Source organism: Gorilla gorilla, chromosome 4 (assembly GCF_029281585.2).
Source record: "Gorilla gorilla gorilla isolate KB3781 chromosome 4, NHGRI_mGorGor1-v2.1_pri, whole genome shotgun sequence".
NCBI lineage: Eukaryota > Metazoa > Chordata > Mammalia > Primates > Hominidae > Gorilla > Gorilla gorilla.
The window spans coordinates 138,592,551-138,619,852 of NC_073228.2; the positions used below are offsets into that span (position 1 = coordinate 138,592,551).

Genomic DNA, 27,302 nt, shown 5'->3' on the forward strand with positions numbered 1-27,302 from the left:
ATTTTTGTGGTTTTTAGTAAATAATGGGATTTCACTATGTTGGCCAGTCTGGTCTCAAACTCCTGGCCTCAAGTGAACTGCCCACCTCGGCCTCCCAAAGTGCTGGGATTACAGCAGGCATGAACCACCATGCCCGGCCTCCATAGTCCCATTCTTTTTTTTTTTTTTTTGAGAAGGAGTCTTGCTCTGTCACCCAGGCTGGAGTGCAGTGGCACTATCTCGGCTCACTGCAACCTCCGCCTCCCGGGTTCAAGTGATTCTCCTGCCTTAGCCTCCCGAGTAGCTGGGACTACAGGTGCCCACCACCACGCCTGGCTAACTTTTTGTATTTTTACTAGAGACAGGGTTTCACCACATTGCTCCTGACCTTGTGATCCGCCCGCGTCGGCCTCCCAAAGTACTGGGATTACAGGCATGAGCCACTGTGCCCGGCCGACCTTCTTTATGAGAAAGCATCTGCTTTGTGAATGACAGAGCTATTGGTGAGCTGTATTGCTTCCTTATGAAGACAGCATTCTTGTGTGTCATGTTAGTCAAAAAAATTTCTTAATGCCAAGAGTATATCTTTGGCTGGCTTCCAGGGCCAGCCATTTTAAAAAAAAAAAAGGTCAAAGCAGAATTGTAAATTATTATCTTTAGCCTAAGAAGCATAGCACTTACACAAATTCAGTGAGTACAGATCAATGTTTTATTTTTTTTCTTTCCTTTTTTTTTTTTTTGGAGACAGGGTCTCAACCTCCCCACTAGCCTGGGAGTGCAGTGGTGCAATCTTGGCTCACTGCAGCCTCAGCCTCCCGGGCTCAAGGAATCCTCCCACATAGCTGGGACTATAGGCATGTACCACCATGCCTGGCTCATTTTTGTACTTTTTGTAAAGACAGGGTTTTACTGTGTTGCCCAGGCTGGTCTCAAACTCCTGAGTTCAAGTCATTCACTTACCTCGGCCTCTCAAAGTGCTGGGATTACAGGCGTGTACTACTGCACACGGCCCAGATAAATATTTTCTAATTGGGAGGCTGTACCTTTTACAAGGTAGCGGACAAGAAGCAGAAAATTTGCAGTAGATACCTGTATCATTGTGGTTTTTTGGTGGCTCTTTGGACACATGTAAACAGTGCTATAATAGTGGAGGAGGTGGCTTATTTTTAAGGAAGGGGGTGGTTAATTGCATTAGTGTTATATATTTGGCACACTTTTAATTATTACATTTTGTTTAAAATAAATATGTATTTCTTCTTTCAGATGTTTTTATACCTATGCCAGAGAACTTATTAGTAAACTTAAATGAAAGTAAAGAGGTAAGGCACATTTTCCTACCTGACATGTTTAATTGAAATATTGAAGGAATATGTTTTTGAAATGAACTTTAAGTAAAATTTTGATTATTTCTGTGACATTTCTAAGATGTGTAGCATTTTATATTTGCTCTTATAATTAGATGAACAGCTCTTGAGTTCAACCTTGAGCTGATCATTTTTAAGTCTAATGAAGCAAGTTATTTGTAGTAGGGTAGAAAATAAGCATATTCCATAAAGGAGGAACACTTGAAGGAAATCTGTCTTGCCAGCCATTTGGGAAGTTGGGAGGGTTGCTGAGATAAAGCTTCTGGTCACTACACAGAAGCACATTAGGTAGGCTGCTTTCAGTGCCCTTTGCTTTTCTGATTCACAGAGTGTCATTGGGGTCAGTTCAGAAGAAACTCTTATTACCTGCCTGGAAATTGCCATGAGATAATACAGTGAGAGGTGAACAGAATGTGTCTGAAGGGGGGATGTTGTCTACCCTGTACATGCATATATGCCGTAGGGGTAACATTTTAACTAGCAAGTCTATGGTCTCTGCTGTTGGCAATGGTGACTGTGCCATAGTGCGAAGTATTTTTTTCCCCATTAACTCTATTTATACAACCTAACCTGTAAAGGTAGTTGTTTTTCTTTTGTAGTGATATTACTAGTTGGCAAAGTTACTGGATATCTTAGATTTGCAACAGGGAAGAGCTAAACTCACTTTGGAACTTACAAGAATAAAGTATGTAGAGGTGATGGAGAAGGCCATATTTCATGGCATTAAAATACATCAAATCTCTAAACTGTGATGGTTCTTTTGGATACATTTTGGACTTATAGTCTTGCTGGACTACTGCATGTGCAAGAACTGTAAGGCCCCAACTTTGATTTGTCTTGCTTGCCAATTTATAATGTTGACTTAAAATGGCTTTCTTGTCATTTGACCAACTTCATTGTTTAGTGTCTGTAGATTCTCTGACCATCATCATGACTCAATGTCTTGTCTATTGTATGAGATACTGACTTAATGTGAAATAAATTTTTATTTATGACACTCTTGAGTTTTCTTTCTTTGTTTTACAAGCTTGTGCAAGATTTACTGAAAACTTTGCCACAAATGTTTACCAAGACTCTGGAGACCCAGAGTGCCTTGGGTCCTGCACTGCAGGCTGCCTTTAAGCTGATGTCTCCAACTGGTGGTCGAATGTCTGTCTTTCAAACACAACTCCCAACTCTTGGAGTGGGAGCCCTGAAACCACGAGAGGAACCAAACCACAGGTCATCTGCTAAGGTTAGAGAGTCATGAAATGTCTGATAAGGTTTATGCTGGTGTTCCATCCCTGTGACCATAGAACTTGTTTTTTCTTTAAATTTATTTGTCACTTGTTGGGAGGAGGGACTATAAGGAAGTTAACTTTTATGTAGACATTTTTATTTTGTTACATTTTTCTCTACCTGATTCACCCTTCCTTAATTTTTAGTATCTTTAGCAGGCCACTAGCAATTCAGCCTGCCTTCAGAGAGAGAGTCTGGGAGACTAACAGAATATGCTTGATAGGGACAAAGAGAACCTGATTGACCAGTTAAGAATAGTCTTATTTGGCTGGGCGTGGTAGCTCGCGCCTGTAATCCCAACATCTTGGGAGGCCGAGTTGGGCAGTTCATCTGAGGTTGGGAGTTTGAGACCAGCCTGACCAACATGGAGAAACCCCATCTCTACTAAAAATACAAAATTGGCTGGGCACGGTGGCTCACACTTGTAATCCCAGCACTTTGGGAGGCTGAGGCGGGTGGATCACGAGGTCAGGAGATCGAGACCACGGTGAAACCCCATCTCTACTAAAAATATAAAAAATTAGCCGGGCGTGGTGGCGGGCGCTGTAATCCCAGCTACTTGGAGAGGCTGAGGCAGGAGAATGGCGTGAACCCGGGAGGCGGAGCTTGCAGTGAGCTGAGATTGCGGCACTGCACTCCAGCACTCCAGCCTGGGTGACAGAGCGAGACTCCGTCTTAAAAAAAAAAAAAAAAATTAGCTGGGTGTGGTGGCACATGCTTGTAATCCCAGCTACTCAGGAGGCTGAGGCAGGAGAATTGCTTGAACCTGGGAGGCGGAGGTTGCAGTGAGCCAAGATCGCACCATTGCACTCCAGCCTGTGCTACAAGAGCAAAACTCCGTCTCAAAAAAAAAAAAAAACAAAAGAAAAAGAATAGTTGTATTTGGTACATTGATGGCCAAGGTGCTTATGTGCACCTTGTGTGCATAAACTTTAAGGTTTTTGAGACCCGTATTTCCCAAAAGATTATGAAAGAGAGACCTGTGTACTATACTGGGTATGGTATCATTCCTGGAGTCAGACTGCCTAGTCTCACTGTTTATTACACTTGGGAACTTGAAAAATTAATTTCTTTGCCCCTTTGTTTCTTTATATATAAGGTGAAAATAAAGGGTCAAGTGTGGTGGCTTGTGCCTATAATCCCAGCCCTTTGGGAGGCTGAGATGGAAGGATCGGTTGAGCTCAGGAGTTTGAGACCAATCTGGGCAACATAGTGAGACCCTGTCCCTACAAAAATACAAAAAAATTAGCCAGGTGTGATGCTGAGAGCCTATAGTCCTAGCTACTCTGGAGGCTGAGGTGAGAGGATCACTTGAGCCCAGGAGGCTGCAGTGAGATCGTGCCACTACACTCCAACTTGGGAAACAACAACAACAACAACAATAAAAAAGATGGCTGGGTGTGGTGGTTCATGCCTGTAAGACCAGTGCTTTGGGAGGCTGAGGCAGGCGGATAACCTGAGGTCAGGAGTTCGAGACCAGCCTGGCCAACACGACGAAACCCCATCTCTATTAAAAATACAAAAATTGGCCGGTCATGGTGGCTCACGCCTGTAATTCCAGCACTTTGGGAGGCCAAGGTGGGTGGATCACGAGTTCAGGTGTTCGAGACTAGCCTGACCAACATGGTGAAACCCTGTCTCTACTAAAAATACAAAAATTAACTAGGCGTGGTGGCACACACCTGTAATCCCAGCTACTCAGGAGGCTGAGGCAGAATTGCTTGAACCTGGGAGGTTGCAGTGAGCTGAGATTGTGCCACTGCACTCCAGCCTGAGCGACAGAGTGAGACTCCGTCTCAAAACAACAACAACAACAAAAAACAAAAATTAGCTGGGGGTGGCGGTGTGCACCTGTAGTCCCAGCTACTTGGGAGGCTGAGGCGTGAGAATTGCTTGAACCCGGGAGGCAGTGAGCTGAGATCACGCCACTGCACTCCAGCCTGGGTGACAGAGTGAGACTCTGTCTCAAAAAAAAAAAAAAGAAAGAAAGAAAATAATGATAGTGGCCAGGTGTGGTGGCTCACACCTGTAATCCCAGCACTTTGGGAGGCCGAGGCAGGCGGATCATCTAACTTCGGGAATTCGAGACCAGCCTGAACAACATGATGAAATCCCGTCTCTACTAAAAATACAAAAAACATTAGCTGGGCCTGGTGGCGCATGCCTGTAATCCCAGCTACTTGGGAGGCTGAGGCAGGAGAATCGCTAGAACCCGGGAGGCAGAGGTTGCGGTGAGCTGAGATCGTGCCATTGCACACCAGCCTGGGCAACTACAGCAGAACTCCCATCTCAAAAAAAAAGAAAAAGAAAAAAAGAAAATGATAGCACTTACCTCTTAGGGTAGTTGAAAGGACTAAGTAAGTATTACATATGAATTGTTTAGAATAGTTTCCAGCATACTAAACATTTAATATATTTTAGTTACAATAAAAAAATCTTTACCAACTATGAAATTATTATAGTAGATGTATTTCTTTTTAAAAATAAAGGGAAAAAAACGTACAGAAAATTTTTTTTTTTTTTTTTTTTTTTTTTTTTTTTGAGACGGAGTCTTGCTTTGTCGCCCAGGCTGGAGTGCAGTGGCGCGATCTCGGCTCACTGCAAGCTCCACCTCCCGGGTTCACGCCATTCTCCTGCCTCAGCCTCCCGAGTAGCTGGGACTACAGGCGCCCACTACCACGCCCGGCTAATTTTTTGTATTTTTAGTAGAGACGGGGTTTCACCATGTTAGCCAGGATGGTCTCGATCTCCTGACCTCGTGATCCGCCCGCCTCGGCCTCCCAAAGTGCTGGGATTACAGGCATGAGCCACCGCGCCCGGCCTACAGAAAAATTTTTAAAAACATAAATTTTTTTTTTCAGACCGAGTCTGGCTCTGTCGCCCAGGCTGGAGTGCAGTGGTGCGATCTCAGCTCACTGCAAGCTCCGCCTCCTGGGTTCATGCCATTCTCCTGCCCCAGCCTCCCAAGTAGCTGGGACTACAGGCACCTGCAACCATGCCTGGCTAATTTTTTGTATTTTTAGTAGAGACAGGGTTTCACCATGTTAGCCAGGATGGTCTCAATCTCCGGCCCTCGTGATCCACCCACCTCGGCCTCCCAAAGTGCTGGGATTACAGGCGTGAGCCACCGCGCCCGGCCATTTTTTTTTTTTTTTTTTAAATAAATAAAGTTATGTTGCCCAGGATGGTCTCAAACTCCTGGGCTCAAGCAATCCACCCGCCTTGGCTTCCCAAAGTGCTAGGATTACAGGTGTGAGCCACCACACCTGGCTGGAACTTACAGAAAATTCCTAAGCAGTACTTGCTTCTTAATGAAAAATCAAGTAGTACCACAAAGGAAAAGGACTTTGTAGAATGCCCAGAAATAATTGCAATTGTTGTTAACATCATGATGTATGTAGATGTGTATTTAGATTTTATGACAATGTAATGATTTTTTAAAATGTCTCTTTATAATTTATTATAAATAGGATATACACATGACACCATCCACTGACTTCTATAAGAAATTAGCCTTGGACTGCTCTGGTCAGCAAGTTGCTGTTGACTTATTCCTTCTCAGTGGACAGTATTCTGATTTGGCTTCTCTGGGTAAGTTCTTCGTAATGATTTTTTTTTCCGTTAAATGAATATCAAAATGGTCCTTACATGATAGTGTTCTAAATATAGAACAAAGTTAAAGAATATGTATGCCCTTGGGAAAGTTAATCAGTCAGTTTAGTCTATTAAAAACCTTATAGTCTTCTACTCTAAACATTTAGTAATAGAGAAATTTCTGTTCTACTATTTAAAGGAATGCAGGCCGGGTATGTTGGCTCATGCCTGTAATCCTAACAATTTGTGAGGCCTATGCAGGAGGATTGCTTGAGCCCAGGAGTTTGAGACCAACCTGGGCAACATAGGAAGACCCTGTATTTGCAAATAATATGTATATTTTTTTAAATAAAAAACTAGCCAGGCATGGTGGCGCACACCTGCGGTCCCAGCTGCTTGGAAGGCTGAGGTTCCGGAAGAGTGCTTGAGGTGGAGAGGTCAAGGCTGCAGTGAGCCCCATGGTATCACTACTGCACTCCAGCCTGGGTGACAGAATGGGACTCTGTCTCAAAAAAAGGGAATGAAATCTCCTTTCTGACAGTAGTTTACCTTGGAAAGTTAAAGAAAGATTGATTCCAATGTCTTTAGTTACTTTGGTGTAGTAGAGATAGTTAACGGCACAGTTTAAAACAGTGTGTGTTCTCTTCCAGGTTGTATTTCTCGGTATTCAGCAGGTAGTGTCTATTACTATCCCTCTTACCATCATCAGCACAACCCAGTCCAAGTACAGAAATTACAGAAGGAACTACAGAGATACCTTACTCGGAAGATTGGCTTTGAGGCAGTCATGAGGATTCGGTGCACCAAAGGTAGGAATATTTTTTTTTTTGCGTAGGACTAAATAATATTTTTCGTTTCAGTAAATATACATGTTTTTATCTGGTCTTATAAGATTGCCCTTCTGAGATACTTTGCCTACTCTGGAATATGCAATTAAGAGGAGAGAAGAAACACTGTAACCAAAAAAAGGGGGGCCTATTGAGAATATACTCAAAAGCACTGACTTGTATATTTTTAAATAGAGAATTTTATGGTGTGTGAATTATCTCAGTTTTTTAAAAAAGACCTCATCTCCAGCTAGGTACAGTGGCTCATGCCTGTAATTCCAGCACTTTGGGAGGCCAAGGCTGGTGGATCGCTTGAGCCCAGGAATTAGAGACCAGCCTGGACAACATTGCAAAATGATGTCTCTACGAAAAATACAAAAACTTAGCTGAGCGTGGTGGTGCACGTCTGTAGTCCCAGCTTCTTAGGAGGCTGAGGTGGGAGGATTGTTGGGGCCTGGCCTGGGAGTCAGGTTGCAGTGAGCAGAGATCACACCACTGCACTCCAGCCTGGGCAACACTGTCTCCAAAAAAAAAAAAAAGAAGAATATAGAGTCTTTTTTTTTTTTTTGAGATGGTATATTGCTCTGTTGCCCAGGCTGGTGTGCAGTGGCACAATCTCGGCTAACTGCAACTTCCACCTCCCGAGTTCAAGTGATTCTCCCTGCTTCAGCCTCCCAAGTAGCTGGGATTATAGGTGCGTGCCACCATGCCCGGCTAATTTTTGTATTTTTAGTAGAGACAGGGTTACACCATGTTGGCCAGGCTGGTCTCAAACTCCTGACCTCAGATGATCTGCCCACCTCAGCCTCCCAAAGCACTGGGATTACAGGTGTGAGTGACCGCACACAGCCTAGACCCTTTTTTGAGAGTCTCATTCTGTCGCCCAGGCTGGAGTGCAGTGGTGCAATCACAGCTCACTGGAGTCTCCACCTCCCTGACTCAAGTGATCCTCCCACCTCAGCTTTCCTAGTAGCTGAGACTGCAGGTGTGAGCCACCACACCTGGCTAATTTTTTATTTTTTATTTTGTAGAGACTGGGTCTCCCTATGTTGCCCAGGCTGTTTGCAAGCTCGTGGGCTCACGTGATCTTCCTGCCTTAGCCTCCCAAAGTGTTAGGATTACAGGCATGAGCCACCACACCCAGCCACAGATCTTGCTTTTAAACTTTTTTTTTTTACTTGTAAAATATATATAACATAAGCTTTACCATTTTATCCTTTTTTTTTTTTTTTTTTTGAGACGGACTGTCTCACTCTGTCGTCCAGGCTGGAGTGCAGTGGCACGATCTCAGCTCACTGCAAGCTCCGCCTCCTGGGTTCATGCCATTCTCTTGCCTCAGCCTCCCAAGTAGCTGGGACTACAGGCGCCTGCCACCATGCCCAGCTAATTTTTTGTATTTTTTAGTAGAGACGGGGTTTCACCGTGTTAGCCAGGATGGTCTCGATCTCCTGATCTGGTAATCCGTCCGCCTTGGCCTCCCAAAGTGCTGGGATTACAGGCATGAGCTACCGCACCTGGCCCATTTTATCCATTTTTTAATTGTACAGTGGCATCAAGTATGTTTTCACTGTGCAACTATTTATTTCCAAAAGTGGGGGATCTCTTAGTTTGTACTCTCTTTCTTTTTTTTTTTTTTTTGAGCCAGAGTTTCACTCTCTCGCCCAGGCTGGAGTATAATGGTGTGATCTAGGCTCATTGCAACCTCCATCTCCCAGGTTCACGCAATTCTGCCTGCCTCGGCCTCCTGAGTAACTGGGATTACAGGTGCCTGACACTATGCCTGACTAATTTTTGTATTTTTAGTAGAAACGGGGTTTTGCCATGTTGGCCAGGCTGGTCTCAAACTCCTGACCTCAGGTGATCCGCCCGCCTTGGCCTCCCTAAATGCTGGGATTACAGGAATGAGCCACCACACCCGGCCTGTACTCTTATTTTTAGTTTTTCATTTCTCCACATTATCAAGCTGGTGGGTTTTTTTTTTTAAGGTGGGCTTTCTTTTTTTCCATTGCTGCTGCACAAATTGAGTTTTTATTTAAATGAATATTATTGCTCTGTAAGGGGGTATGGAGCACAGATTGAGTTTTTATTTAAATAAATATTGCTCTGTAATGGGGTGTAGAGCGGTAATTTTCTTTCTTTCTTCTTTCTCTTTTTTCTTTTTTTGGAGACAGAGTGTTGCTCTGTTCCCCTGGCTGGAGTGCAGTGGCATGATCATAGCTCACTGCAGCCTCAACTCCTGGGCTCAAGCAATCCTCTTAGCTCAGCCTCCCAAGTAACTGGGACCACAAGCGCATGCCACCATGCCTAGCTAATTTTTAATTTTTTTGTAGAGACAGGGTCTTACTCTGTTACCCAGGCTGGTTTCAAACTCCTGGACTTAAGCAATACCTACACCTCAGCCTCCCAAAGTGCTGGGATTACAGGTGTGAATCACCACGCCCAGTATAATAATATTCTTTTCAATGGAAAAATTACTTATATGAAATCTATAACAAAAAAAAGATAAAGATCCACTAACCTGTTCCATTACACATTGAAATCTATTGGTCAAACCATGAGCAAGATGAAGGTCTCTCTTATCTATCCTTCACTATAATTAGAATTTATTAATTCTAATAGTTTTTATTTATTTATTTTTTTTACTTATTTTTTTTTTTTCTGAGACCACATCTTGCTCTTTTGCCCAGGCTGGAGTTCAGTGGCGTGATCTCCGCTCACTGCAAGCTCCGCCTCCTGGGTTCACGCCATTCTCCTGCCTCACCCTCCCAAGTAGCTGGGACTACAGGCGCCTGCTACCACGCCCAGCTAATTTTTTGTATTTTTGGTAGAGACAGGGTTTCACCATGTTAGCCAGGATGGTCTTGATCTCCTGACCTCGTGATCCATCCGCCTCGGCCTCCCAAAGTGCTGGGATTACAGGCGTGAGCCACCGCACCCGGACTGTATTTTTAGTAGAGGTGGTGTTTCGCCATGTTGGCCAGGCTGGTCTCGAACTCCTGATGTCAAGTGATCCACCCGCCTCGGCCTCCCAAAGTGCTGGGATTACAGGCATGAGCTACCATGCCTGGCCTAGTTTTTATTTTATAATTTTTAATTAAAATATGGAACACTTCATGAATTTACGTGTCATCCTTGCACTGGGGCCACGCTAATCTTCTCTGTATGGTTCTAATTTTAGTATACATGCTGTCGAAGTGAGCACCTAATAGTTTGTTAGTGTTTATGTTTTAAAGGGTATATTTGTTGGATCCCATTCATTGGAGACTGACAGACCTCAAAAATGTTTATTTCTGCAGATACCTGTTATAAATTAAGGGAAGTGTACATCCTAATGTGCTTTTAAGACCTTTTTTACTTGTCAAGACAGAGGCTATTTTTATATGTACCTTATTTTGCATAAACAGCTTTGGGATATGCCAGGCAACTCCTTTGCCCTCTTTTTTTTTTCTTTTTTTTTTTTTGAGACGGAGTCTCGGTCTGTTGTCCAGGCTGGAGTGCAATGGCGCAGTCTCGGCTCACTGCAACCTTCGCCTCCCGGGGTCAAGTGATTCTCCTGCCTCAGCCTTCCGAGTAGCTGGGATTACAGGCACGTGCTACCATGCCCAGCTAATTTTTGTATTTTTAGTAGAGACGGAGTTTCACCATGTCGGTCAGGCTGGTCTCGAACTCCTGACCTCGTGATCTGCCTGCCTTGGCCTCCCAAAGTGCTGGGATTACAGGTGTGAGCCACTGCGGCCCGCCGCCCTCTTTCTAGAGTGCTTAATTTAATAAAGCTTTGTGGTTAGCTTGCTTAGGTTTCTCTTTTTATTTTATTATGATAAATTCACTACAGATCAAATACATACTCTAGAAAAGTTAACACAGAAAAGATAATGTACAAAAAGATATAAAATGAGAACTCAAGCATAACCTCTGTTCCACTCTACAGTTAATCATATACCCTTCAGAAACTTTCCCATGGCATTTATAAACATATATTTGGCCTTAACTTCAAATAAAAGCAGTGAGGAATTATACCTGGCTTTTTTATTTTTATCACAATATCTTGAAAACCTTTCTATTTTTATATGTACAGACCCACATTCTCCTTTTTCTTTCTTTCTTTATTAATGTTGTATATTTCCTTTTAAGAGACAGGGTCTCACTATGTTGCCCAGGCTTGCTTTCAACTCTTGGGCTTAAGCAATCTTCCTGCTTCAGCCTCCTGAATACCTGGGATTACAGGCACGTGCCACCATGCCCAGCATTCTTTTTCATCCTGATTACTGTTTTTAAGTTGGTTTTTATTTCACAAGCAACATGTGCATCTGTTTTTCTTGTAAAAAATAAAAACATTATTGATAAAGCTGAAGTCTTCCTGTATCAGCTTGCATGTGTATGCGACACATACACTTTCACTTCATTTTTATGTAGTTAAAAATGGTATATATCAGAATTTCTTATTAAAAATGGTATATATCACTTGGTATATACCGAATTTCCTATACATTTGCATACTTAGGTACATCTCCATGGAAAATGTATCTTATGGTCGATTTACATAAGTGACATATTGTATGTATTTTTATTCAATAAACCTTGAAGATTCATTAATTTTAGATCATATAAATCCATCACATTAATTTAAACTTCTGCCTATTCTACCTAGTATTCAGCAGATTGGACGAATCACAGTTTAGTTTTTTGTTTGTTTGTTGTTGTTGTTGTTGTTGTTGTTTGAGACAGAGTCTCACTCTGTCACCTAGGCTGGAGTGCAGTAGCGCGATCTTGGCTCACTGCAACCTCTGCCTCTCGGGTTCAAGCGATTCTCCTCCCTCAACCTCCCGAGTAGCTGGGACTACAGGCGTGTGCCACCATGCCCGGCTAATTTTTGTATTTTTAGTAGAGACAGGATTTCACCATGTTGCCAAGGCTGGTCTCGAACTCCTGACCTCAAGTGATCTGCCTGCCCCAGCCTCCGAAAGTGTTCGGATTACAGGCATGAGCCATTGTGCCTGGCGTAGTTTTTCTACTGATACCCATTGAAGGTATTTCTAAATTTTTTTGCTGTGACACACCAGTCTACTTGAAATTTTTCTGCATGTGTGAATTTGGCACTTAAATGAGTATATCTGTAGGACACATTCTTTGATATGGGATTGCTAAAGTCAAAATAAGTATCTAGAATTTTGATAGATACTGCCAAATTATTGTCCAAAAATGTTTTTCATGTTTCTTTTTGAGACAGAGTCTTGCTCTGTCGCCCAGGCTGGAGTGCAGTGGCGCAATCTTAGCTCACTGCAACCTCTGCCTCCTGGGTTCAAGCAATTCTCCTGCCTCAACCTCCTGAGTAGCTGGGATTGCAGGCGCCTGCCACCATGTTTGGCTAAGTTTTGTGTTTTTGGTAGAGACAGGGTTTCACCATGTTATTTGCCAGGCTGATCTCACACTGACCTCAGGCGATCCACCCACCTTGGCCTCCCAAAGTGCTGGGATTACAGGCGTGAGCTACCGCACCTGACCCAAAAATGTTTTTTGAAAATTAGTATCCCCACCTTCATTTCAAAAGCCATCTGTTATTCCTTAACCTCACTAAGTACTGTGTATTATCTAGATTTCTTTACTTTTTGCCAATCTGATAAGTAACTAGGATAAAATGTAAGTATCAGTATGTAGGTATATAAAAATAATTTTGTTACCTTTTTCTCTTCTAGGTCTTTCCATTCATACTTTCCATGGGAACTTCTTTGTTAGGTCAACCGACTTACTGTCTTTGCCTAACGTCAACCCAGACGCTGGGTATGCAGTACAGATGTCAGTGGAAGAGAGTCTTACTGACACTCAGTTGGTTTCTTTTCAGTCAGCACTCTTGTATACATCCAGCAAAGGTAAATTGTTTTGTTTTTTTTGGATTTCAAATGTTCAAATATTGTCTGGATTTCAAACGTCAAAACAGGCTATAAAATACATGTAGCATATCTTATGTGTGCTAACTTAAAATTGCTATTTTTATTTATTTATTTATTTATTTAGAGACAGCGTCTCACTCTGTCACCAGGCTGGAGTGCAGTGGCGCAGTCTCTGCTCACTGCAACCTCTGCCTCCTGGGTTCAAGTGATTCTCCTGCCTCAGCCTCCCGAGTAGTTGGGACTACAGGTGTGCGCCACCACATCCAGCTAATTTTTGTAATTTTAGTAGAAATGGAGCTTCGCCATGCTGGCCAGGATGGTGTGAATCTCTTGACCTCATGATCTGCCCGCCTCTGCCTCCCAACGTGCTGGGATTACAGGCATGAGCCACTGCGCCCAGCCCTTAAAGTTTTCATTACCAAAAGCAGTAAACCAACTAAAAAGTTCAAAAAAGAGATTTTTAAAAATTTAGCATATTGCATTTGAATACGATCCCTGTTCATTTAGTAATAACCTGAATGAAAAGAATTTTATAGTTAAAAAAAATTAAAAGAAGTAGGGTCAGGTGTGGTGGTCTGTAAACCTAGCACTTTGGAAGGCTGACTGGGGAGGATCACTTGAGGCCAGGAGTTCAAGACCAGCCTGGACAACATAGTGAGACACTGTCTCTAAAAAAATATTTTTTAATTAGCCAGGTATAGTGGCACACACTGGTAGTCCTACCTACTTGGGAGGCTGAGTAGGGAGGATTGTTTGAGCCCAGGAGTTTGAGGCTGCAGTGAGTTATGATTGTGCCACTGCAGTCCTGCCTGGGCAACAGAATGAGACCTTGTTTCTAAAAAAAAAAAAAAAAAAAAAGGATGAAATTTTTAATAGAGATAGGGTCTTACTATGTTGTCCAGACCTGTCTTGAACTCCTGGCCTCAGGTAATCCTCCCACCTTAGCCTCCCAAAGTGCTGGGTGCTGGGATTACAGGTGTGAGCCACTGTGTCTGGCCAGTATAAAACATTTGATACTGTCTCTGCTTACTATGTAACTATACTACCTGGTTCTAAATCGAAAAGAAGTTTTATATATATATATATATATTTTTTTTTTTTTTTTTTTTGAGAGATGGAGTCTCACTGTATTGCCCAGGCTGCACTTAAACTCCTGAGCTCAAGGGATCCTCCTGTCTCTGCCTCTGGAGTAGCTGGGACTATAGGGATGCACCACTGCACCCAGCTAAGAAGTGATTTTTCCAAGTGACTTTAACATAATCTTTTGTTATATATAGTTGCCCCTCACTGTTGTTTGTGTATTTTCCCCAAAGGCGAAAGAAGAATTCGTGTTCATACTTTGTGTTTGCCAGTAGTTTCGACTCTGAATGATGTCTTTCTTGGAGCTGATGTTCAAGCAATTTCAGGGTTATTGGCCAATATGGGTAAGAGTTGTTATCTGTTATAAATATCTTACAAGTAATAACATTAGGCACATCCAAACAGTTTTGTTTTCCTTTAAATAGTTAGCTTTATAGTTTGAATGTTTTAGATCCCCTGGGTGCCTGCTAAGTAACTATTTGAATGAAAAGATCTGCTGCAGATAATCTTATCTTTTTTGTTTATTTAAACAAATTTATTGAGATATAATTACATACCATACCACTTCACCCAGTTTAATTGATAATTCATTTGTTTTTAGTGTTTTTACAGAGTTGTACAGCTATCACCACAATCTAATTTTATAACATTTCTATTGTCTCAAGAGGAACCTCATGCTCATTAGCAGTTACTGCCCACTTCTTCCTCCCTCCCTTACTGGCCTTAAGTAACCACTAAACTACTTTCTGTCTCTATATATTTATATATTTTTTTACACTGAACTTAGCTATATCTTTTTTTTTTTTTTGAGATGGAGTCTCGCTCTTATTGCCCAGGCTGGAGTGCAATGGCGCAATCTTGGCTTACCACAACCTCTATCTCCCGGGTTCAAGCGATTCTCCTGCCTCAGCGTCCCGAGTAGCTGGGATTACAGGCATGCGCCACCATGCCCAGCTAATTTTTGTATCTTTAGTAGAGACAGGGTTTCTTCATGTTGGTCGGGCTGGTCTTGAACTCCCGACCTCATGTAATCCACCCGCTTTGGCCTCCCAAAGTGTTGGGATTACAGGCGTGAGCCACCGTGCCTGGCCAACTATATCTTATGTAATGGTTAATATTAGTGCTGTTTAATACTCTTTTTATGAGAAGCAGTGTCATAAAGATCATTAGACTTAGAGTCATGGAATTTGGGATTGAAAACCAGTTTACCACTATACATTTGTTTGCAGCCAAATCATGTGAGCCAATAGGAAACTTACTGATATCTTCACGTATTTATTTCCATCTCAGATACAATTGTCCTCTTGATTTTTTTGGTCCCTTTTCAAATACATACAGCTTAATAACATCATTTTGATTCTTGTGGTCTTTCTACTTGAGAGAAGACTTCAGTGGGTCCATTTTCTTTGTTTTGTTTTTGAAAACAGAGTCTTGCTCTGTCACCCAGGGTGGAGTGCAATGGTGTGGTTCTAGCTCACTGCAGCCTTTACCTCCTGGGCTCAAGGGATCCTCCCACCTCAGCCTCCTGAATAGCTGGGATTACAGGCCCACACCACCACACCCAGCTAACTAACATTCATTCATTCACTCATTCATTTATTTAGTTATTTAGAGATGGAGTCTCATTCACCCTCCCAGGATGGAGTGCAGTGGCACAGTCTCAGCTCACTGCAACCTCACTGCAACCTCTGACCCCAAAGTTCAAGCGATTCTCCTGCCTCAGCCTCTCAAGTAGCTGGGACTACAGGCGCAGGACACCACACCCAGCTAATTTTTGTATTTTTAGTAGAGACGGGGTTTCACCATGTTGGCCAGGATGGTCTCAATCTCTTGACCTCGTGATCCACCCACCTCGGCCTCCCAAAGTGCTGGGATTACAGGCGTGAGCCACCACATCCGGCCCTCAACCAGCTAACTTTAAAAAAAAAATTTTTAGAGACAGAGTCTCACCATGTTGCCCAGGCTGATCTTGAATCCTGGGCTCAAGCAATCCTCCTGCTTTGGCCTACCAAACTGTTGGGATTATAGCTGTGAGTCACCACACCCGGCCTCAGTAGGTCCATTTGCTTCAAACTTAATTCTGTCTGTATCAGGAATAGTTACCCACTTTCTTGAATTTCCTATTGGGAAAAATGTTTTACATGGAGCCTGGTAAAGGATTTACCCACACTTTAGTCTTTTATGTTGTTAGATGTTCAAGATTGTGACCTATGAAATTTGAAGATCACTGCCTTTATTTTTTTTATTTTTATTTTTTTTTGAGATGGAGTCTCACTCTGTCGCCCAGGGTGGAGTGCAGTGGCGTGATCTCGGCTCACTGCAACCTCCACCTCCAGGGTTCACGCCGTTCGCCTGCCTCAGCCTCCCCAGTAGCTGGGACTACAGGCGCCCGCCATCACACCCGGCTAATTTTTTGTATTTTTAGTAGAGGTGGGGTTTCACTGTGTTAGCCAGGCTGGTCTTGATCTCCTGACCTTGTGATCCACCCGCCTCGGCCTGCCAAAGTGCTGGGATTACAGGCGTGAGCCACCGCGCCTGGCCTATTTTTTTGTTTAAGTTACATTTTTTTGTAACTATGATTATTATTATTACTATTATTATTAGTAGTAGTAGTAGTAACTATTAGGTGGGTTTTGTGGATTTTTGATAAACTGTCACAACTTTGTAAGTATTGGTTCTGCTACCATATTGAATGTATTTTTAGTACTACATGGATGGAGTTTAGTTATTTGAGAAGTCTTCAATTATGCTTTTTTTTTAAGTATTGAAAAAATGTTTTTATGCAGAAATGCGTATAAACAGAGTGTCATGGCAAATGATGAAAATCTGTCTAAATAAGAGGCCAACATAGTGAAACCCTATCTCTACTAAAAATACAAAAAAAAACAAAAAAAACCAAAAAAAAAATTAGTCGGGTGTGGTGGCACATGTCTGTAGTCCCAGCTATAGTCCCAGCTACTCAGGAGGCTGAGACAGGAGAATTGCTTGAACCTGGGAGGCGGAGGATGCAGTGAGCCAAGACCACACCACCGCACTCCAGCCTGGGCGACAGAGCGAAACTCTGTCTCTAAATAAATAAATAAATAAATAAATAAATAAGAGCTCTTTCTGTAAATGTAAAATAAAAACTCTGGGCTGGGCATGGTGGTTTGTGCTTATAATCCCAACACTTTGGGAGGCTGAGGCAGGAGGACTGCTTGAGGCCAGGAGTTTGAGATCAGCCTGGGCAACACAGGGAGACTTTGTACAAAAAAATTGTTTTAATTAATTAAAATTAAAATTTCAAAAGAACTCTGTTTCGAAACATTGTGCATTTCAGGAAACACAGGAAAGCATTGTGTGTTTAATTGCAATGTTTTTCTTTCTCAATGGTATATAAAATGTTGGATTACAATCAGTAGCATAACTGAGGCTCAGGAAGGTTAAGTTACTTGCCAAATCATTATACAGCTAGGAAATAGCAGAGCAGCATTTCAACAGAGGTTGGCTCAGTTCTCCAGACCATGCTTTTAGCTGCTGTGTTTTGTCTCATTTGTGTATGTAGTAAATTGGAGAGATACTTGGTATAGTTTTTAAAAATTATCTCTTCTGTCCTTAACAGTGGACTAGCTAAACTTCTATCATATTTCTTTTTTGTCCTTACCCTCACCTTGCTTAGCTGTTGACAGATCTATGACTGCCAGTCTGAGTGACGCTCGGGATGCTCTAGTGAATGCAGTCATTGACTCCCTTTCAGCTTACCGTTCTTCAGTCTTAAGTAACCAGCAGCCTGGACTCATGGTTCCTTTTTCTTTGCGGCTTTTCCCACTTTTTGTGTTGGCTCTCCTTAAACAGGTAAGAAAAACAGATATAGAAACTAACACAATGATGGCCAGGCACTGTGGCCTACACCTGCAATCCCAGCACTTTGGGTGGCTGACGTGGGTGGATTGCTTGAGTCCAGGCATTTGAGACCAGCCTGGGCAATATGGTGAAACCTGGTCTCTGCAAAAAATACAAAAAAACTAGCCAGGTGTGGTGGTGCACACCTGTAGTCCCAGCTACATGGGATGCTGAGGTGGGAGGATGGTTGAGTCCAGGAGGCAGAGGTTGTAGTGAGCCCATATCGTGCCACTGTACTCCAGCTTGGGTGACAGAGCCGGACTCTGTCTCAAAATAAACAAAAAGAAACGAACACGATGGAAACATCAAAAGGCAAAATTTTTATCCTATGAATCCCTAAACATTGTATATGTAACTTTATGCTGGTTAAATTTTTGACGACAGGGACCTTACCTCTTACTTGACCTTTGAAAAGTTTAATAACCAAAGAAACTTACAGAAAACTGATTCAGAGCAAGTTCCTTGTTCATAAGACGCTTCTGTAAGCAAAGTATTCAGTGACATTATAAAAAATTCAATTGATAATCGGTTTTCCAGAACAAGAATTGTATATTATATTGCTGATGCAAGAAGGCACACATGCACTGTGTGTTCTCACTTATATGTGAAAGCTAAAAAATCAAACACACGGAAGCAGAAAGCAGAATGGTGGTTACTAGAGGCTGGGTGGTGGGGCAGGAATGGGGAGATATTGAACAAAAGGTACAGTGTTTTAGTTAGGAGGAATAAGTGATAACTATTTGAGGTTATGGATATGTTACCTAGCTTCATTAAATCATTCCACATTGTATACTATATCATAGCATCCCTTTATACCTCATAAAAATATATAATTAGAATTTTTCACCAACAAAAAATTTAACTTTTTTTTAAAAAGAAGAGACCATACATGTTATTTTATTTTATTTTATTTTATTGGCTCTTTCCTGTCCCTACAGAATTTCAGCAACATTACACTTCTCTTTTCTTTTTTGAGACAGAGTCTTGCTCTGTCACCCCGGCTGGAGTGCAGTAGCACGATCTTGGCTCACTGCAACCTCCGCCTACCGGGTTCAAGCGATTCTCCTGCCTCAGCCTCCTGAGTAGCTGGGATTACAAGTGTGTGCCACTATGTCCGACTAATTTTGTATTTTCAGTAGAGACAAGGTTTCACCATGTTGGTCAGGCTCGTCTCAAACTCCTGATCTCGGGTGATTCGCCCGCCTTGGCCTCCCAAAGTGCTAGGATTACAGGCATGAGCTACCACATTACACTTCTTAATCTTCTTTTTTTTTTTTTTTGTCTGAGACAGGGTCTCCCTCTGTTGCCCAGGCTGGAGCGCAGTGGCACGATCTCGGCTCACCACAACCTCCGCCTCCTGGGTTCAACCTCCTCCTCCTGCGTTCAGGCAATTCTCTCGCCTCAGCCTCCTGAGTAGCTGCAATTATAGGCATGCACCACCACACCCCAGCTAATTTTTGTATTTTTAGTAGAGACAGGGTTTCACCATATTGGTTAGGCTGGTTTCTAACGCCCAACCTCAGGTGATCCTCCCACCTCATCCTCCTAAAGTGCAGGGATTACAGCCGTGAGCCACCATGCCCGGTCCTTAATCTTCTTTAGATACACTTTCTTATACCTGTATACTTGCATACCTGTTTCCATGATCTGGATTGGACTTCCAGATCCTTGTCTTTGAGTTTAAATGTTTGTAGGATTTTTCTTTGTTTCGTTTTGTTTGTAGGGTTTTTCATTTGCTACTTATTATTTATATGTCTCCCCTGCCTGCTCTTTGCCTTCCTCCCAGAAAAGAAGGAAAACTCTGGTCTGGTGGAGTAGGCTTATTTATCCAGTGTCCAAAATTGAATGTCCAAACTTATTGCCTCAGGATAAACTTCCCTTATAAAATTTTATTTAAAAACTCGTGTTGGCCGGCCATGGTGGCTCATGCCTGTAATCCCAACACTTTGGGAGGCCAAGGCGGGCAGATCACTTAAGTTCAGGAGTTTGAGACCAGCCTGGCCAAAGTGGTGAAACCCTGTCTCCACAAAAAATACAAAAATGAGCAGGGCATGGTGGCACATACCTGTAGTCACAGCTACTTGGGAGGCTGAGGCAGGAGAATCGCCTGAACCCAGGAGGCAGAGGTTGCAGTGAGCTGAGATTGCACCACTGCCCTCCAGCCTGGGTGACAAAGCGAGACTCCTTCTCTTAAAAGAAAAATTAAATTAAAAAATAAAAATAAAAGCTCATGTTGGCCAGGTGCCATGGTTCACACCTATAACCCAATACTTTGAGAGGCCAAGGTAGAAGGATTGCTTAAAGCTAGGGGTTTGAGACCAGCCTGGGCAAGAAAGCAAGAATCTGTCTCTACTAAAAAATTTGTTTAATTTTTTTTAATTAAAAAAGAAACAACTCATGTTAATAAAGCACCTGAAGCAGCATTCCAGATTCCAGAACTGTTCAAGGACTGCTGGCTGGGCACAGTGGCTCATGCCTGTAATCCCAGCACCTTGGGAGGCAAAGGCGGGAGGATTGATTGCTTGAGTCTGGGAGTTTGAGAGCAGCCTGGACAACATAGTGAGATTCTACCCCTACAAAAAAAGTTTTTTAATAAGAAAAATAAAGGACTGCTCTGCATCTTTTTTTTTAAACAGTCTCGCTATGTCGCCCAGGCTGGAGTGGCAGTGGCGATCTCGGCTCACTACGACCTCAGCCTCCTGAGTAGCTGCGATTACAGGTGTTCACCACCACGCCTGGCTAATTTTTGTATTTTTAGTAGAGACAGGGTTTCACCATGTTGGCCAGGCTGGTTTTGAACTCTCTTTTTTTTTTTTTTTTTTTGAGATGGAGCCTCACTCTGTCGCCCAGGCTGGAGTGCAGTGGCGCAATCTCGGCTCACTGCAAGCTCCACCTCCCGGGTTCACGCCATTCTCCTGCCTCAGCCTCCCAAGTAGCTGGGACTACAGGCGCCCACTACCACGCCTGGCTAACTTTTGTATTTTTAGTAGAGACGGGGTTTCACCGTGTTAGCCAGGATGGTCTCGATCTCCTGACCTCGTGATCCACCTGCCTCGGCCTCCCAAAGTGCTGGGATTACAGGCATGAGCCACCGCGCCCGGCCGATTTTGAACTCCTGATCTCGATGATCCACCGGCCTCGGCCTCCTAAATTGCTGGGATTATAGGCGTGAGCTACCACACCTGGCCTGCATCTTGTATTTTTCCTGAACTCTGGGATCTACTTGTCTGTTGTGTGTAGTTTTTTCCAGGTGAGAAGAGCAACTCATTACTTTCTAGTAGGAGTGGCTTTTGAATCTACAGTTCTCATTTCTTTTTTTTTTGTGAGATGGAGTCTCACACTGTCATCCGGGCTGGAGTGTAGTGGCGTGATCTTGGCTCACTGCAACCTCCACCTCCCGGGTTCAAGTGATTCTCCTGTCTCACCCTCCAGAGTAGCTGGGATTACAGGCACCCGCCACCATGCCCAGCTAATTTTTTGTATTTTTAGTAGAGACAGGGTTTCACTATGTTGGCCATTCTGATCTCGAACTCCTGACCTTGTGATCCGTCCTCCATGGCCTCCCAAAGTACTGGGATCACAGGCATGAGCCACCGTGCCCGGTCTCTAGTTCTCACTTCTTTAACTCAAATTATTTATTTCTATTTCTGAATATAAGTACACAGATTACATAAATATTTAATTTTTTTTTTTTTTTTGAGACGTAGTCTGGCTCTTGTTGCCCAGGCTGGAGTGCAGTGGCACAATCTTGGCTCACTGCAACCTCCGCCTCCCGGGTTCAAGTGATTCTTCTGCCTCAGCCTCCCAAGTAGCTGGGATTACAGGCGCGTGCCACCATGCCTGGCTAATTTTTTGTATTTTTAGTAGAGACCGGGTTTCACCGTGTTAACCAGGATGGCCTCAATCTCCTGACCTCGTGATCCGCCCACCTCAGCCTCCCAAATTGTTGGGATTACAGCCATGAGCCACCGTGCCTGGAAATATTTAAATTTTTTTTTTTTTTTTTTTTTTTTTTTTTTTTTGAGACAGAGTCTCGCTCTGTCGCCCAGGCTGGAGTGCAGTGGCGCAGTCTCGGCTCACTGCAAGCTCCGCCTCCCGGGTTCACGCCATTCTCCTGCCTCAGCCTCCCGAGTAGCTGGGACTACAGGCGCCCACCATGACGCCCAGCTAATTTTTTGTATTTTTAGTAGAGACGGGGTTTCACCGTGTTAGCCAGGATGGTCTCGATCTCCTGACCTTGTGTTCCACCCGCCTCAGCCTCCCAAAGTGCTGGGATTATAGGCGTGAGCCACCGCGCCCGGCTGAAATATTTAAATGTTGACGTTTAAAAATCTGAGCTCTTCTTTCTTCTTCAGGCCTTTCTTGAAATACTTTTTTCTAAAGCCTACATTCTCTGATCTTACCCATTTAATATGCAGTACCCCAATCCCACCCCATCCCTCACCATCCTGACACCCCTAATCACTCTTACCTCCTGTATTTTTCCTATAGCATTTATCACTGACATACCACATATTTTGCTTATTTTTATTCTTCCCTTAATAGGATGTAAGCTCCATGAGGACAAGGATTTCTATCTTTTTCATTCATTTTTTTGTCCTAGCAGTTAGAACACTTCCTAGTATATAATAGACACTCAGGAAATATTTTTTGAATGAATAGATGGAACTTTCCTTCTTCCATTAAAATCTTAAGAGCTTTTATTATCTTCCTTTAATATAGTCAGTGTACTTGTTTTAATACATAATTTCATTATTCTTTTCTCTCTGCCTGTTTTCCTGTTTTACTCCTTTCCATCAATTGGAATACTTAAAACCTTACCCATAACTGGCTGGGTGCGGTGGCTCACGCCTGTAATCCCAGCACTTTGGGAGGCCGAGGCAGGTGGATCATGAGGTCAGGAGTTCAAGACCAGCCTGACCAACATGCTGAAACCCGGTCTCTACTAAAAATACAAAAAAAAAAAAAAAATTAGCTGGGCGTGGTGGCGCGCACCTGTAATCCCACCTACTGAGGAGGCTGAGGCAGGAGAATCGCTTGAACCTGGGAGGCAGAGGTTGCAGTGAGCAGAGATCGAACCACTACACTCCAGCCTTGGCGACAGAGAGAGGCTCCGTCACAAAAAAAAAAAACAAAAAACCTTACCCATAACTTTTTTCTTCTCCATTTTTATCTGTGTAAAGAAAATAATAACAGTTAAATATCATAGTTACTTATTAACTCATTTTACTAAGAAGCTTTCCTCATTTGTAGTAGTAGTATTTTTTCTTGTTTATTAGTATTCTTTGTTACATTGTTTGTATGGTAGGAGAATCAATGACAGCTGCCATTAGTCATCACCCAGCACTCATGGGCCATTTAGTGCAGTATTCTAAGTGCACTACCCCCCAGCCACATACCGGTACCAGTGGGTGGACTGTTAGGAACTGAGCCACACAGCAGGAGGTGACCAGTGGGCGAGGGAGCATTACTGCCTGAGCTCTGCCTCCTGTCAGATGTGGCAGCATCAGATTCTCATAGGAGCACCAACCATATTGTGAACTGCGCATGCGAGAGATCTAGGTTGCATACTCCTTATGAGAATCTAATGTCTGATGATATGAGGTGGAACAGTTTCATCCCAAAATCATCCTCCACCGTGTCCACACCAGTCTGTGGAAAAATTATCTTCTGCGAAACCAGTCCCTGGTACGAAGAAGGACCACTGACGTAATGGATATCTTTTTGGTCCTTCATGTATGCCTTTACTTTGTCATCTGCAATATAACTTCATCCTTCCTATGGTGTTGCTTGGATTGTTACATCATTATCACTATCGTTATATGGTAGATAGAGTGTTTAGATCTATTTTATCAACTAGGAAACAGACACCATGGAGATCAGATAACTTTGCCATGGTCAGTTAGTTAATTTCAAAAGACTTTTAGGTGGGGCTATAGTTACAGTTTAATAGATGTGTGTGACTTCTTAAAAAAGATACTTTAAAAAAATTAACAGTAAATTTGTGAATTCTCTCCGAAAATATTCTTTTAACAACTGGCATTTTAAAAGTTCTGGATGTATTTTTAAAATATATTCTTTTGTGGGGAATGGGGGTTTTCTGTTACAGAAATCATTCCAGACTGGGACAAATGCACGTCTAGATGAACGCATTTTTGCTATGTGTCAAGTGAAAAACCAGCCCTTGGTTTACCTTATGCTCACAACTCATCCCAGTTTGTATAGAGTTGACAATCTCTCAGATGAGGTAAGATGGATTGCTTTTCTGTGGCTTTTACTTGAAGATTAGTAAGCCTAATCATAGTCCAGTACAGAAATGAGGAAGGGTTTGTTTATTATTTAAGGCTTTAGCTTTTATTTTATTTTTTATTTTTTTGGCTAAGTCTGAGTAAATAAATTTTAGTATAGGGAAGCTATACTAAAAATAGTGCCTTTAAGTTTCCTAAAATACCATCTGTAGAGCAGATCTAAGAAATGGAAAGATTGTCAAATTGACCAGAGCAACTTACTAATTTATTCAAACAAATCGATCTTTTAACAACTGACATTTTAAAAGTTCTGGGTGCATTTTTGCTCACTTCAGCAGCAAATATACTAAAATTGGAATGATACAGAGAAGATTAGCATGCCCCTTGCACAAGGATGACACACAAATTCGTGAAGCATTTTTAGGAACAGAAAACCAAACACTGCATGTTCTCACTCATAAGTGGGAGTTGAACAATGAGAACACATGGACACAGGGAGGGAAATATCACACACTGGGGCCTGTCAGGGGGTGGGGACAAGGAGACGGAGATCATTAACACAAATACCTAATGCATGTGGGGCTTAAAACCCAGATGACAGGTTGATGGGTGCAGCAAAACACCATGGCACATGTATGCCTATATATCAAACCTGCACGTTCTGCACGTGTCCCAGAACTTAAAGTATTAAAAAAAAAAAAAAAAGTTCTGGGTGTATTTTTAAAATATATTTTTTCTGGGGAATGGGGGTTTTTTGTTACAGAAGTCATTCCAGAATGGAACAAGTGCACGTCTAGATCTGAGAGTGAAATTACATCTGAACACCCAGTTCAATGTAACAGTGTCCTTGAATTAAAGAAAAAATACTTATCTAAGTTGTAACATTGTTTTCCTTTGGTAGAAATTTACCAGAATTAAAGTCACAAGAATGAAAGTGTCAAATCATAATCTTTCTAAAATTGTGATCAAGTTAAGATATATATTTTGGAAGTGATGTTTTGGTTAAAAACTTTTCAGGCCAGGTATGGTGGCTCACACCTGTAATCCCAGCACTTTGGGAGGCTGAGACGGGTGGATCAGGAGGTCCAGAGTTCAAGACTAGCCTGGCCAAGATGGTGATACCCCGTCTCTAATAAAAATACGAAAAACAAAAAAATTAGCCAGCTCTGGTGGCGGGTGCCTGTAATCCCAGCTACTCGGGAGGCTGAGGCAGAGAATTGCTTGAACCCGGGAGGCAGAGGTTGCAGAGAGCTGAAATTATGCCACTACACTCCAGCCTGGGTGACAAAGCGAGACTTTGTCTAAAAAAAAAAAAAAAAAAAAACCTTTGAAAATTTAAAGAATTTAATATGTGGGCCAGGCGCAGTGGCTCATGCCTGTAATCCAGCACTGTGGGAGGCCAAGACAAGTGGATCACCTTAGGTCAGGAGTTCGAGACCAGCCTGACCAACATGGCGAAACCCCATCTCTACTAAAAATACAAAAATTAGCTGGGCGTGGTGATGCACGCCTGTAATCCTGGGTACTCGGGAGGCTGAGGCAGGAGAATCACTTGAACCCAGGAGGCAAATGTCGCAGTGAGCTGAGATCATGCCATTGCACTCCAGCCTGAGTGACAATAGAGCAAGATTCCATCTCAAAAAAAAAAAAAAAAAAAATTTAAGATACTTTACATATGTAAAAGAAAATTGCCTATGAAATTTGAGGTAACTTTTTTACTTTTTTTTTTTTTTGAGACAGAGTTTTGCATTTGTTGCCCAGGCTGGAGTGCAATGGAGTGATCTCGGCTCACCACAGCCTCCGCCTCCCAGGTTCAAAGAATTCTCCTGCCTCAGCCTCCCGAGTAGCTGGGATTACAGGCGTGCACCACCACATCTTGCTAATTTTGTATTTTTAGTAAAGACAGTGTTTCACCATGTTCTTAAGGCTGGTTTCAAATTCCTAACCTCAAGTGATCCACCCGCCTCAGCCTCCCAAAGTGCTGGAATTACAGGCGTGAGCCACTGTGGTGGCCTATTGCATTCTTTTTTGAAGCAAAAGTTAAGATCAGAAGTTAATGGCCAGGTACGGTAAATCACACCTGTAATCCCAGCACTTTGGGAGGCCGAGGCAGGTGGATCACCTGAAGTCAGGAGTTTGAGACCAGCCTGGCCAACATGGTGAAACCCCTTCTCTACTAAAAATACAAAAAATTATCCGGGCATGGTGGCGCATGCCTGTAATCCCAGCTACTCGGGAGGCTGAGGCAGGAGAATCACTTGAACCTGGGAAGCGGAGGTTGCGGTGAGCCAAGATGGTGCCATTGCACTCCAGCCTTGGCAACAAGAGTGAAACTCTGTCTCAAAAAGAAAAAGAAAAAGGAAACAAGATCAGAAGTTAATTTGGCTTTATTGGGAGTCACAGTAGCTTAGTTAGATAAGTGATAACTATTTCGTCATCTTCTTTATATTTAAATATGAATAATTGGCCTGGTGTGGTAGCTCACGCCTGTAACAGCACTTTGGGAGGCCAAGGCGGGTGGATCAACTGAGGTTGGGAGTTCGTGACCAGCCTGACCAACATGGAGAAACTCTGTCTCTACTAAAAATACAAAATTAGCTAGGTGTTGTGGTGCATGCCTGTAATCCCAGCTACTCGGGAGGCTGAGGCAGGAGAATCACTTGAACCCAGGAGGTAGAGGTTGTGGTGAGCTGAGATTGTGCCATTACATTTCAGCTTGGGCAACAAGAGCGAAACTCCGTCTCAAATAAATAAATAAATAAATAAGAATAATTGTGATTTACCTAAGCAAGGCCCAGACTTGTAGAGGTAATATTCATTTAATTTTTTGTTGTTGTTTAATTGTGACTCCATATTTCCTATATTTAAAACCTTTACTCTTTTACTTAATTCCTCAGGGAGCACTCAACATCAGTGATAGAACCATACCTCAGCCCCCCATTCTTCAGCTTTCAGTGGAGAAGCTGAGCAGAGATGGCGCTTTCCTCATGGATGCAGGCTCTGTAAGTAATTTGACTTATCCTGACCCTCACTGCAAACTACTATACTATTTTAATTTAGCATTTGGTTTCATTCCCTTTAATATCTCTCTTCCTGAACAGATTTCATATTTTAACCTATATACAGTCGTACACTGATTAATGATGTGTAAGTCATGGCTTA

The 27,302-nt window shown here is 42.7% G+C and overlaps 1 protein-coding gene, 1 non-coding gene and 1 pseudogene across 4 annotated transcripts in view; 2 read left to right on the forward strand and 1 right to left on the reverse strand.

Moving 5' to 3' along the window:
• SEC24A (SEC24 homolog A, COPII coat complex component) overlaps positions 1-27,302 on the forward strand; it is a 79,130-nt gene that overhangs the window by 41,958 nt on the left and 9,870 nt on the right. For 2 of the 3 annotated variants that reach the window (XM_004042522.5, XM_055386645.2), the window contains 9 exons: positions 1,243-1,298; positions 2,371-2,577; positions 6,092-6,212; positions 6,866-7,024; positions 12,736-12,909; positions 14,244-14,354; positions 17,669-17,844; positions 24,002-24,139; positions 27,038-27,142. In XM_004042522.5, the coding sequence (XP_004042570.1) occupies positions 1,243-1,298; positions 2,371-2,577; positions 6,092-6,212; positions 6,866-7,024; positions 12,736-12,909; positions 14,244-14,354; positions 17,669-17,844; positions 24,002-24,139; positions 27,038-27,142 (1,247 nt within the window). Of the gene's footprint in view, positions 1-1,242; positions 1,299-1,671; positions 2,341-2,370; positions 2,578-6,091; positions 6,213-6,865; positions 7,025-12,735; positions 12,910-14,243; positions 14,355-17,668; positions 17,845-24,001; positions 24,140-27,037; positions 27,143-27,302 lie in introns of those variants that run through there. The other variant, XM_004042523.5, reaches the window with a different exon arrangement.
• Positions 10,138-10,244, reverse strand: LOC115934738 (U6 spliceosomal RNA). Its single transcript, XR_004070500.1, has one exon. It is a non-coding gene; the product is annotated as a U6 spliceosomal RNA (small nuclear RNA).
• LOC115934736 (uncharacterized) lies at positions 24,463-24,562 on the forward strand (annotated as a pseudogene).